Source organism: Lepidochelys kempii, chromosome 2 (genome assembly GCF_965140265.1).
Source record: "Lepidochelys kempii isolate rLepKem1 chromosome 2, rLepKem1.hap2, whole genome shotgun sequence".
In the NCBI taxonomy this organism is placed as follows: domain Eukaryota; kingdom Metazoa; phylum Chordata; order Testudines; family Cheloniidae; genus Lepidochelys; species Lepidochelys kempii.
This window is the reverse complement of record NC_133257.1, coordinates 101,932,732-101,946,069: the sequence shown is the minus strand read 5'-3', so window position 1 is coordinate 101,946,069 and position 13,338 is coordinate 101,932,732. Positions and strand designations below refer to the sequence as shown.

General features: G+C 38.8%; 1 protein-coding gene across 8 annotated transcripts in view; it reads left to right on the top strand.

Annotated features, from left to right (window-relative positions):
• Positions 1–13,338, top strand: part of ZNF516 (zinc finger protein 516) — a 129,124-nt gene that overhangs the window by 47,505 nt on the left and 68,281 nt on the right. For all 8 annotated transcript variants that reach the window (XM_073331783.1, XM_073331785.1, XM_073331782.1 and 5 more), the window contains one exon: positions 6,304–8,327. In XM_073331783.1, coding sequence (XP_073187884.1) covers positions 6,425–8,327 — 1,903 coding nt within the window. In that variant the 5' untranslated portion in view covers positions 6,304–6,424. The remainder of the gene's footprint in view (positions 1–6,303; positions 8,328–13,338) is intronic.

The window sequence follows — 13,338 nt, the reverse complement described above, 5'->3', positions numbered from 1 at the left end:
TACCTTCTTTGCATTTTGTCAAAGCTGCTGTGAAAGTGTTCATAACACGAACATGTGCTGGGTCATCATCGGAGACTGCTATAAACATGAAATATATGGCAGAATGCAGGTAAAACAGAACAGGAGACATACAGTTCTCCCCCAAGGAGTTCAGCCACAAATTTAATTAACACATTTTTTTAACGAGCATCATCAGCATGGATGTCCTCTGGAATGGTGGCCAAAGCATAAAGGAGCATACGAATGTTTAGCACATCTGGCACACAAATACCTTGCAATGCTGGATACAAAAGTGCAATGCGAACGCCTGTTATTGCTTTCAGGTGATATTGTAAATAAGAAGCAGGCAGCGTTATCTCCCATAAATGTAAACAAACTTGTTTGTCTTAATGATTGGCTGAACAAGAAGTAGGACTGAGTGGACTTGTAGGTTCTAAAGTTTTACATTGTTTTGTTTTTGAGTGCAGTTATGTAACAAATTCTACAGTTGTAAGTTACACTTTCATGATAAAGAGATTGAACTACAGTATTTGTATGAGGTGAATTGAAAAACACTGTTTCTTTTGTTTATCATTTTTACAGAGCAAATATTTGTAATAAAATAATAATATAAAGTGAGCACTGTACACTTTGCATTCTGTGTTCTAATAAAAATCAATATATTTGAAAACGTAGAAAAACATCCAAAAACATTTAATAAATGTTAATTGGTATTCTGTTGTTTAACAGTAAGATTAATCACAGTTACTTTTTTTGAGTTAATCATGTGCGTTAACTCTGATTAATCAACAGTCCTAATAATTCCCATCAGACTGATGAAATTGATATATTCCAATGAAACATCTTGATTTTGTTGAATCAGGATTTTCAGCTGGAAAATTTTGACCATCTGTAACTGAAAGGATGGGTGATTGATTTTACATAAGTAACTTTTTTTCTTCACTAATGAAAATGCTATAAAAATTAAATGTGGAATATGCCACGGCTGTGTGTGGGGGCAGAGAGAAATCATGGGCATATAAAAAAGAAGGACTCCTTCCCTCTCTGCAATAGCAACTGTAGAGAGAGGAGCAAGGATTCCTTCCTTCCTTTTCCAGCTGCAAAGTTTTTCTTTTGGGCCTTTTTTCCTTGGACTTTTCTCACATGACTAAGGCTATGTCTATGCACCCTAGCATAGACTACAGGGATGTGACTACAAAGAGATGCACTCTAACTGCCACGTCTGGAAGCTGCTAGTGTGAAGGAAAAGGTACCTAGTTCATGTTGTTGTAGTCCTGTTTGAAAAAGGAGTACGGTAACGTGAGCTAAGTACTTCTTAGATTGTGCCAGCAGCGTCTGTATGGGGCGGTTAGAGCACACAAATCTTTGGTGCACTCTTCAATTCACACCCCTGTAGTCCATGCTACAGTGCAGTGCAGACAAGCCCTAAGTTTGTCTCTTAAGCATGTATCTTTGGACTTTCAGACAGGTGGCAGAAGCACTAGAAGAGCTTGTATTACTTTCCAATGAGGGAGTCCGTCTCAAAAGGTTGATGGTTTGGGGGTCAAATAAGTAACTGTGACCCTTTGGTGCCAACTGGCAGAGGGAACAGGGGATGCATAGGGTTGTACAGGAATCTCCTGTGTCAGATGTATGCTGAAGAGTGGCATGTGAGATCTGTATTGAGAACCAGAAGCCCACTGGTCATCATAATCATTTGTGAATATTTAAGGATTATGTATCTATACAGAAAATTACATTCTTAAGGTCTTGGAGTTAAGGCAGGTCCCCAGGAGGTGAGGTGACATACCTCAGAAAGGTCCTAAGGCAGCAGATAAGACATATTTCCTTGTCTGACCATGTGAATATTCAGTGCCTCACATGTATGCCTATTGACATACTAAGCCAGGGGCTAAATAAGAGATTGAAAAACCTACAAGAGAAGAAGTGTACAGAGGAGTGGCCTGCTTATTATTAATAAAGACAAGGAATTGTTCTGGTTTATTTAGGAGTGCAAACAAACACATGAGATCTTTCACAAAGGAGGCAAATGGACCGCATGCTTGTCTCATAAATGGAGGGTCAATGCCAAGCCTTGCAGTAAAGTGCTGCAAGGATTTGGGGTGAGAATTACTTTACAAGACGGGAGAGTATCTTGGTAATTAAGTCTAGGCTTTAGAGTGCATGTTATGATTTTATTTTATATGTAACCGTTTGTTTCTAATACTTGCTACTGTTTCAATCACTGTGCTTTGTTTAATACACTTACACTTGTTTCAATGTAAACATATTTGAGTGCTCTCAGTTAAGTGGAGTGATGAGCTGAGGTGGAATTGATAAGCTAGGATGTGTTGTTTCTTTGGAAGCAGCGAGTCTGGGAATACTGGGGTTCTCCTGTGGATCAGGGGCTGGGCACTCCAGGGAAGTGATTGAAGGGCTCAAGGGCTGGAGTGTCCCAATTGCTAACCAGTAGAGTGACTGCAGGGCCTGCAAGGCCTGAAGGGGAATGCATGGGTTGCTTGTGGCTGGTGTAGTCAGGGAGCTGACCCATGACAGGCACAAATGTGGTTTCCTCACACTAAGGGCAGGTAGTAGTGAGGTTTTTCACAGCCCTAGGTATCCTGGAGAAGATTCCCAGTAACCAAGGAACAGATTTTCAAAGGTGTTTAGGTGCCTAAAGATGCAGATAGGTGCCTACTGAGATTTTTCAAAAGTGCCTGAGCAGGTTAGGCACCCAACTCCCGTTGAAATCAATAAGAGTTAGGCACCTAACCTGCATAGATGCTTTAGAAAATCCCACTAGGTGCCTGTCTGCATTTTAAAGAGCCTAAATTCCTTTGAAAATCTGTCCCCAAGTTTGGATGCTTATCTGTAGCTCATGAAAGCTTATGCTCAAATAAATTGTTTAGTCTCTAAAGTGCCACAAGTACTCCTTTTCTTTTTGCGAATACAGACTAACATGGCTGTTACTCTGAAACTTATCTGAAACTCTTAGTTCAACAAGCTGATCTGGAAATTTCCTGAGAACAGGTTTTCCCTTTACTTGGTCCCTGTCCAATATACCATTTTGACACTGCTTCCAGGCTTGGAAAAATTAAAAATAATAGGGCAATGAGATTGAAGCTCAGGAAAAGTTTGTTTATGGTTCAAGTTGGGCTGTTAATTTATTTGAACTGCTTCACTCATTACTACCCTATGTGGGGTTTTTCTGGCTTGTTTGTACTTTCGGTACAGCTTTCTGGTTGCCTGAATGACGGCCATTATTTCTTTAGCCAAGCATGTGTCTTGCGGGGCTGTCCCTCAACTCAGTCCTAAACTGCTAATTTCAGGGATCAGCAGTTCAGATGCTCTCTTTGCAAACTTGTTGCTCAGCTAGACATTTGAGCTCTTGATCGGATGTGATTTTCCCCTGATAATGTAGTACATCAGTTCTGGACATAGTCATAAGAGAAAAATGTGTTTCATTTGAAAGAAATGCAATTGAATTTGAGACGTGTTTCTTGCAGATATTTGTAGTTGTATTGGTCCTTGAGGAAAAGGTAGATAATGTGATGCTTACCTCTTAAAACTATAAACAGCTAGTAACCAAAATTAATTACCCTGAAGATCTAAACTGAATTGTTTTTCAGAAAATGAAAAGTTAGGTTAGCTTAAAAATAATTAGTGTTATTACCAGGGAATGTAACTGAGTGCCTGAGATGAATAATCTAATTATTTTAGATTGTGTTTAGATTTATGATGATGTTCATGGTCAGACTACATTTATTCACTTCCCAGTTCAGAATAATCTGTGGTGAACAAAGTGACAAGACCTTAGAGTTTGCAACTGTAAATCTCTTTTTTTGATTTTTGCATCAGAAGTCTCCAGTGGAAAGTGTGTATGTGTGGTTGTAGTGGTTGTGTTTAGATCTGGCCACATCTTAAGAAATTGCTTTCTTTTCTTACTACCAAAGAAATGGATTGACTTCATCCATTAGTGCATACAATATTCTTTCCTTCAGATAGAACTTGCTGTTCAAACTGGGTAAGGGGGCTACAAATAACTGAGAAACTTTTGCTTTGTATATATAAGGGGACTGGAAAAGCTTATTTTATAACATTAATAACGTTATTTCTCTTTTTTTATGTGCTCAGGGTTGCGAGTTGATGGGGAAATATATGTTGTGTAGCTGAGATAAATAAGGGACCCAGTTTTAAAGATGGTTATTACTATACATACTGTCATGCAACAGCTTTTAAAATTCTATTTGTTCATCACTGACCAATGTGATTTTAATAACTAAGGATCTGCTTCAGCAAAGCATTTAAGCACATGCTTACCTTTAAGTTCCGTTGACATAACTTTAACAACCATTACAGTGAGCATTTAAGCACATGCTTATTTACTTGGTTGAATTGGGGCCTATGTCTTGGATCAGCATTTTTTTTTTCATACTGGATGCCCAACAGGAAATCATCTTTAAATACACAGAACACTTTGTCAATCTCTGTATTATGGTTTCCCTTTCAATCAAAATGTGAAGTGCACTGCAGTCTGCTTTCCTGTTACATGAAGTACACCCCACATCAAGCACAGCGGAACTGCCCGAAATACAATTTAATGTAATTTTCAACAGGGGTACAATATTCTATAAAGAAAGTCTACAGAAAAGTCTTTTATCTCTGGGCAAGCAAATATTTTTAAATGAAATTATACATGACTATAAAGCCACAGACTTAAAGTGTAACAACCACTTCAAGAAATTGTTTCCTAATGTAAAAGATATACACAGAGACATACAGACATATGGATTCTCTCTCTCTCTCGGTTTTGAAATAAGAAATATAAGAATGTTTGAAAATGGATTTTCCTGTTGTTGAGACTTTATTCATACTTTTTTTGGGGGGAAGACGGGGAAGGGGACGGAGCCCATGGCCAGTGGGGATTTGATTTAAATTAAATTGATTTAAATAATGATTTAAATCACTATCCAGGAAGACTCGATTTCATCATGGTTTTCTACATAAAAGTGCATTTTTGTTGGTTGGTATAACCTTAATACGTATTCTTCACAACTCAGAGATAGATGTAGGTTTCATTTTTAGAAGGTACACATGATACATTTTTAAACAGTGATTTATTTTGAAAACTTTTCAGATTAGTTGGTTGGTTATTTCTTTTACTAAAGGTAATTGAAGCATATATTTATGAAGTCATTGGGAGGTGAACTGTCTCCAATTCAACAGCTTAATCATTAATATTTGGAGGATTTTCTTGCCATGCTGTATTAGGAGGAGAACTTCACCCGACAGACATTTACATTGTTTTATTTAACTAAAACAACAACGTTATGTATTCTGGATTTTTTTCTTCAACAGCAAACATAATATTTTAACAAAACAAGCATATGTCCCTCGCTTCTCACATTTATCTCCAGACTTCTTTTCCTTGTCCAGATCTATTCTGCCCCCAACAATCTTCTATTCATTGAACCTTTTGAAACTTTGCACTTTTAGAGAGAGGTAAGGGATTGACTCTGTCTACACAAATTTGCAGAGGGACAATAGAGTTGAGGTCTGTTATTTCTCACCTCTATATATTATTTATTTATTTAAAACATTTTTGCTGTTAACAAGCATATTATCTCTGGAGACACAAATCCACAGTTTGAGAACCACAAAACTAAGCATCTCTGATGGTAACTTCTAGACTGAGCACTGAGTCCCATTGGGTAGATAGATTAACCTAAATAATCTATACAGAAGCCTGTGGAACCTCATAAACTGGGTCCCTAATCCATGAACTATTGGAATTCATTTACAAAACTTTTCTCATATATTACATGAATATATTGTTTTATACTATAGAATTAGAATGTATAATCTCTATTCCATGATGAGACATTATAGCTTAAAGATATATCTTAATTAAAACTATCTTTAGATAGGTTTTTTCCTCAAAAAGCATTTTATCAAAAAAATCCAATTTAAATTTAAAAAATCCTTTTTAAAAAAAAAAAAAATCATTGATTTTTATCCACCCTGCCCATGGCGTGCACACATTTTTTAAACCGTGATGTCCCTTATCCCTGTGTATGTCATTGTTTTTACCCCAAATTATATTTTAATTAATGTTGCTTTGAATGCTAACCATTTAAACTAAAATGTGCATGTTATGGAATATTAATATAAGCTAATGCTTATTATTAAAATAAATCAAAGTATAATATGTTTTTGAAATTGGGTCTGGTGACAAAAAGCACCCAAGGAAAAGTATAAATAGTTTTAAACATATTGAATAATCTACTTACACAATTTCTGTATTTTTGTTTTTGTTTGTTTCAGGTGCTTATTGCCATCCGCTTCCAGAACATACATGAATAAAGTGACAGCCCAGACTCTTTCGAGCAATTGATAGGGGAAACTTTAACCTGAGAATGAAGAGGTGAACACTCAACAGAACCGTATGATTGAAACCACAGCCCAGCCCTCTGCTGTTGGACAAGGCTTTGTCCTTTTGCCCTGTACGACCGATGTTGCAGTAGTTCAGATGGATCGCAGCAAGGAGGTAGAGATGGAATTACGAAGATCCTCTAGTCCTAGCAAGATAAACAAGAACGACGTTGATGGAGACAAGTCCATGTGCCACAGCTGCTGCATCTGTGGCAAGAGTTTTCCTTTTCAGAGCTCCCTGTCTCAGCACATGAGGAAGCACACAGGAGAGAAGCCCTATAAATGTCCTTACTGCGACCACAGAGCCTCCCAAAAGGGCAATCTGAAGATACACATTCGGAGTCACAGAACAGGCACTTTAAGTCAGGGGCATGAGGTGGAGATGGGAGAAGCACAGCTTGGAGAGATGGGAGTCTCAGAAGGCCTTGACGGATGCACCAGCCCCACCAAAAGTACATCTGCCTGCAACAAGATTCTGAATGGGGCAACCCAGGCAGACAACAGCAAGATTTTATTGAGAAGCAGCAAGAAGGAGGTTGTCACCGAGGCACAACCTGCAGAAGATGGCAAGCTACCCACTTATCTGTGCAACTTCTGCAAAAACAAGTTTGAGAGAAAGAAAGACCTGGAACAGCACCTACATCAAGTCCATAAGCCATACAAATGCAGGCTTTGTAACTACATGACATTAAGAGAAGAGACGCTGTTAAACCATATAGAGAAAGACCATATTACAGCTCAAATTCCAAACGGGGAAGCTTACACTGAGAATTGCAAGAGTGAGCTGAATGCAGGGGAATTTCCTTGTGAAGTCTGTGGTCAGGCCTTCAGTCAAACCTGGTTTCTCAAAGCTCACATGAAAAAGCATAGAGGATCGTTTGATCATGGATGCCACATTTGTGGCAGGAGATTTAAAGAGCCCTGGTTTCTCAAAAACCACATGAAATCACACGGTCCAAAGACGGGGAGCAAAAACAAACCAAAAAATGATTTAGAGCCCATAGCCACTATTAATAATGTGATTCAGGAGGAAACAATTGTGACTGGTTTATCTCTGTATGAAGTTTGCACCAAGTGCGGGAATCTGTTTACAAATATGGAAAGCCTAAAAGCACATAATGCTGTACACTTCAGAGCTCAAAGAAGCAGTATTGAGAACAAAGGTGAGGGGTTAATTGATGGAAGCCCAGATCCATCTGTAAATAAGCAATTTTTCTTACAGTGCCTGAATCTGAGGTCTGCTGTAGGGATAGATAGAGTTACAAGAGGACAGCCTGGAAAAAGGGTAGCTGAGCTGGATCCAGTCAGTAGCTACCAGGCCTGGCAGCTGGCCACCAAAGGAAAAGTAGCAGAGCCTTCTGAGTATGTAAAATATGTGGGATGGGATGAAGTCCTTGCTGATGCAGATGTGACTTATGACAAGGATAAAAGAGAATATATTCTGGTCAGCCAGGAGAAGCGCAAGCGAGATCAGGATTCACCCAGCTCCTCCAGCAACCCCAAGAAGAAAAGCTGTGTCAGTGGGCGCTTGGAGAAGAACAGCAATGTGCAACAAGGAGAAAACTGTATCCTTGCTCAGAGTGACCTGGACTACAGACCTTCCTCAAGGCAGAGTAGAAGGGCATCCCAAAACAAGTCCACTGAGTGCTTTGAGTGTGGAAAGATTTTCCGCACGTACCACCAAATGGTGCTCCATTCACGGGTGCACAGGAAAGAACGCAGGAGCTGCAGTGAGAGTGGGACCATTGCTCAGCCAGACCGGTATGGATCCAGCAGTGAAGAAGGGGATTCTGGTTCTGTTAGTGGGCCAAGCACTCCCGGCTCAGCGTCTGCCCCAGAAGATTCTGTGACCTCTGGAATGGGTGAGGAGGGTGCTGAGGACAGTTTTGAGGAAGGAGTACCTGAACCATCACTAGGTAAGCTCATACACAACATTTCTCCCCCCTTTTGCCTATGTTACTTTTTCTTTGTGTCTAGCTCTTGTAGGTCCCATGCCTCTTAGCCTCCTGGGGCCTGAATGTGGGACACAGCAAGAAGCAAAGGATCACAATAATAGATGAGTAAAATACCATAAGAAGCTTAAAATTAATGTGCATCAATTCTGTAGCCTAATTAACATTGTTTATAGTCCCAGCTGGATGATTCAGCATTTCTGATGTAAATAATAAAAGTGAGGTCACAGGAGGTCTTTGCAAGATACAGGTAAATTTGGATTTCAAATGAAGGACAACTGAGAGGTAGCTTAGTTACCCCTAGCAACGCAGTTACCTCTGCTGTTTGCTTCAATATCTCTGCTGTTAGTTTCAGTATAGCAGTATCTTTCCTAGACATCTCCAGGCCCAGTTTTGCCCTGATTTACACCCTTTCTGCTCTCAGTATACAGATGTAGTTAGAGCACAGTTTGCCTGCTATAACCTTGAAGCACATAAACTTGTTAATTGCTAACGAGAAAGGCATTTCTTCCTCTTTTCTTTTTCTGTGTTTTGCTTCCCCAAACTTGTGTTATAACTATAAGGCTATAATTAATCTCTCTGGATTAAAGCAGTCCTCTGAGTCCAACTCTAGCTAAATGGAACAAATTATTCCCCAAATAGCAGCAAAGTAAATATATAAAGAAACACTAAGCATTTTTGTATCATTTTAAATTTTTGTTGTTTACTATCCTTTGTTTATAATAATACCCTATGAGAAATGAGAGAGAAACATTTCTTTCCTGACTAGCCCTCTGCTTTTTCCATTTGGCAAACAATGACATTTCCCCACATTTTCTTTTTCTTTCATGAAGAACTAACTAATCCAGGTTTTGTAATGTTTAACTTGTTTTCAGGAGCATCAGTGAGGAAGTCACCAGCACAGTTCTGGGAAATTTTTTAAACTATATTAGTTAACACATGCTTCCTCAGCTGGCTAATGAATGTCATAGAAGAAAAGCAACATGTTCCAGGATCATGTATTAAGTTCTATATTTAATCATTATTGACAGCAGTGATGATGTGGTGTTGGATATATTTTGTCACTGGACATTTCCCATCAGATTATGATCATTTTAAGAGAGGTCAAAGTTTGAGCTGAAACTACAAGGCATATATATATCTCTTTCTAAATGTAATGCTTAGATCCTCTTCCTCTGTCCCTCCAAGGGTTGAAATCATTATAAAAATCAAAACCTTTTTTGGTGCCTAAAATGTCCTTTTTGGAACAAAACTTGTCTTGGGTTGACTTCACTGTGCGTTCTCAACTTTATTAGCTTCACTGGGACTTAAGTCCCAGATGGGCAAATCCAGGGGCACATTAGATTAGAAGGTTAATTTAATGAAATACCAAAGCCAAATTCTTACGTGCTTCCCTGCCCATCTTAAAAACCACAACTCTAATAAGTACTAGTGACAGATCAATCTTAAGTATTTATGTCATGCTCACTTGACCAAATAGTAGGCTCAAAATTTGGTCTGTCCATTTATTGTTGTATTTATGCAATTTAAAAAAAGTTTATGAAAGTATACTCATTGCATTCATGTTAAAATCCATTGGGCACTCTCTGAAATGCCCCTGTACAATAGATTCAATATGGAATTACTGAAATACAGCATCATTCAGGGTGAAATGAGGCTGTGAAATTCTACCAGTGCAATGCACAATACCTTTGTGGAAACAGTTGTGATGGAAAATCATCTCCCCAGAGACAGGCTCAAAACAGCAACAGTCCTTTCATATAATGCTCAAAGAGTAAATTATTCTTCTGTACTGTTCTTAATCATTTGATTTTAGCCTTATCTCTTTCCTACCTCAGTTCAACTTCTGAACACTGATCTCAGAAGAGAAAACATTTTAAAGTTACGCAGCAATTTCTCTCATAATAACCCAGTGCCAATAGGAAACTCATTTTCTTTAGTTGGCAAATTGGTTCTCACCTTTCGTATTGAACAGTGAGAAAGTAGCAAACTGATCAAGCTAAATAAAGATGAATATCAGTAAATAGATGCACTTGCACTGTTTGTCTGTGTGCTTCATTTTTTATTCCACAATTTCACATTTGAAGAGCTAGTTCGTCAAAGGGACTACTGTATAGTTAAGGAACTTTACTGTTGCTACTTCACATTGTTAATGCAGTTTATTTAATAATTACTAGCGATATCAATGAAGTGAACATTTTTCATAGCTGACAAAGCTTTCTAATTGAAAATAGAATAAGTAGAACACAATTTTTAGGCCAAGATCAGTATCTTAATTTTCCTCTATTTATATCTCTTTGATAAGGCAGTTTAATGGATATGCTATTCAACTGTTTTATACTGTCAACAATTTAGAGATAGAGAATTGGGTCATTCTGTCCATCAGGCTGTATGAATACTTTGTTCAGATAAAGGAATTTTAGCCCTCTTGAGGTTGCTTATTCAATTCATGAGGCTTTCCCCCTCCTTTATGAACTAAAACTTGAAGTCTATAGAGTATAGGCCAGATTCTGCCTTCATTTACAACCGGACAGCCCCATTAAAATCAAATGCTTTGTTATGCTCTTTAAATTGTCTTTTGTCCTAGAAGTGTTATGGTTTGCTACCCTCTGCTGAGGCTCTTCTAGTTAATCTCACAGGGTCAGGTGGCCTTTTTAGTCAATAGCAAAGCTCAAGCAGCAACAACAGTAGCCATCTTCAGTAGCTGTAGTTTCTTTTCCCCACATTCACTTTACAGTGTTGTTTTTACTCAGAATGTGGCTGGGCAAACCTCGTGGTACTCATGAGACTATTTAAAATCACATCATTTACTTTTATTTTCACATCTTAACTTCCTTTCCCCATAACTTGTATATGTTACTGTGGGACTGCGAGCCTAAAAGGGCCTTGATCCTGCAAGAGGGCTGAACATTCTGTCCCTGATCCAACATAGCATTTAAGCACATAATTAACTTTAAACATATGAACAGTACAATTTAGCTGAGCATGTGCTTTGCTGGTTTGGGGCCAGAATGCATGGCACCTCGCAGAATTGAGTCATATTAGAGGAGCAAAAAGCATGCACCAAATGCAAAATAGCTCTGAGTCTCTCAAATACAGAGTGTTCCTACCCTTCACTTATCCTCTGCTAAATCGCTAGAGTCACATCGTTCTTTCTCAGCCGTGTGAGTTGAGTTTGCAAACCCAGATTACCATCCATCAGAGGCTCCCAAACTGGTGTATGGAGTACTTATAGCTGCAAAGACTTGAAGGCCTGAAGGGACCATCATGTAGACTGACCTATTATAGCATTGCAGGCCACAGAACTCCTGCAGTAGGCCCATACCTCTGTCTGAGTTATTCAGATCCTTAAATCTTGGTTTAAATTTTTCAAGTTACAGAGAATCCACCATTTACTCTAGTCCAAACCAGCAAACTGCTGATGGTCTGTGAAAAGCTGGCAGGTCACATGGTGTTGGCTCTCCTCCTTTTATTCAGCTGTTAATCATTTTAAAAGATGACCAAAAATTGCATTCCTTATATCATTTTTCTATGTAAACAGTCACTGCAGTTGCCATAGGAATGTTATGCAAATGAGAGGGGAGTGGCCTGTGTGATGGCCAGAGGGAGAAGAGGTAGCCCATGAGCTATACTGTCGGTTAAGAAGGAACTGCACTATGAAAAGATACAATCTCTGTGCACTGTTTGTCAGTGGCATGAATGGCGCCAACAAATAAGGTTATGTCAGCATTTCCATTATGTTGCATTTGAAGCTGCCTGAGCCAGGTGCAAGCAGCTGTTGCTCAGCACTTACATTGACTTCAGCTTTTTTTTTTTGTTAGTTTGAGATCTTAACTAAAAGTGGTAGGTTAAGGGTCATGCATCATTTCCATATAAATACAAGGAGAAACAATCTCTATTTTTAGCCCATCTGCTTCTCCCCCAAAGTATATAATTTGGTGAGCCAAAAAAAAAAAAAAAGTCAGGACATGCAAGATAGTGTCTTTATTTTTAGGCTGAAAGTGGGCACCCTAATTTGATCCCCCTGTGGGCAGCCCTGAAGCACCAAACAGGCAGAATTATTGCTCTCCATATCAAAGTGATCATTAAAACAAAACAGTATGGGAAGACACCTGCCATTCCATTCCTTCCCCATTAACTTGTTGTGATCCAGCTAGATCTCTGTCAGCAGGTAACTGGGGGGGTGGGGGTTTGGGGTTTTATTTGTTTTTGTGTGTGTGTCCTTTTGAGCTTGATCTCTGCAAAGACCTTGTAAACCCCCCCCAACAAACAAACAAGCAAGAAACAACAACAGAAAAACAAAAACTAGAGTCACGATGTGTTTGATGCTTAGGAAGTGCTACAACATCAGTTTGTTCATTGAGGCATTATGGGCTATTTCAGTTTTGAAATCTAGACAGAAGCATCAACTGTGACGACATGACTGCCAAATACTTGCTGGTGGGAAAATGGGGAAGCAAGTTCATGTAGTTTTAATTTAATATTTTACAGAGCAACAAGCAAGCAGCCGAAGAACAATATTTTGTATCCTCCACTGTAGTGCTCAAGGGATTTAGCAAAGGAAATAAATTACTTCCCCCAAGTATGCATTCTCTCTCTGAATGAAAAAAGTTATAAAGTAACTGTAGAAAACCAGGATTTTTAACTATTATAGGTGGGATAGAGGAGGGGGAAGTTTTATTATTCTAATTGGTCTCACCAAGAAAGGGGAGGAAGAGGAGAGAGATCATTGTGCATGAGCGGGAACCCTGATTCAAGTGGGAAAGTTTCTCCTACACTTAGTTCCCTTCCCTTCTCTGCCTCTGCCTTTTATGTGTCTTGTATTTTTCTCCCAGCTTCCTCCAGCTTCTTCCTACATTTTAAAAAGTGACTCCCTTTTACTGATGCTGCTCATTGTAGCTGATGCATCATGTTGTTATTATTTATTATGTTTATTACAGTAGTGGCTGGGGTCTCATTGAGAATGGAGCCTCAG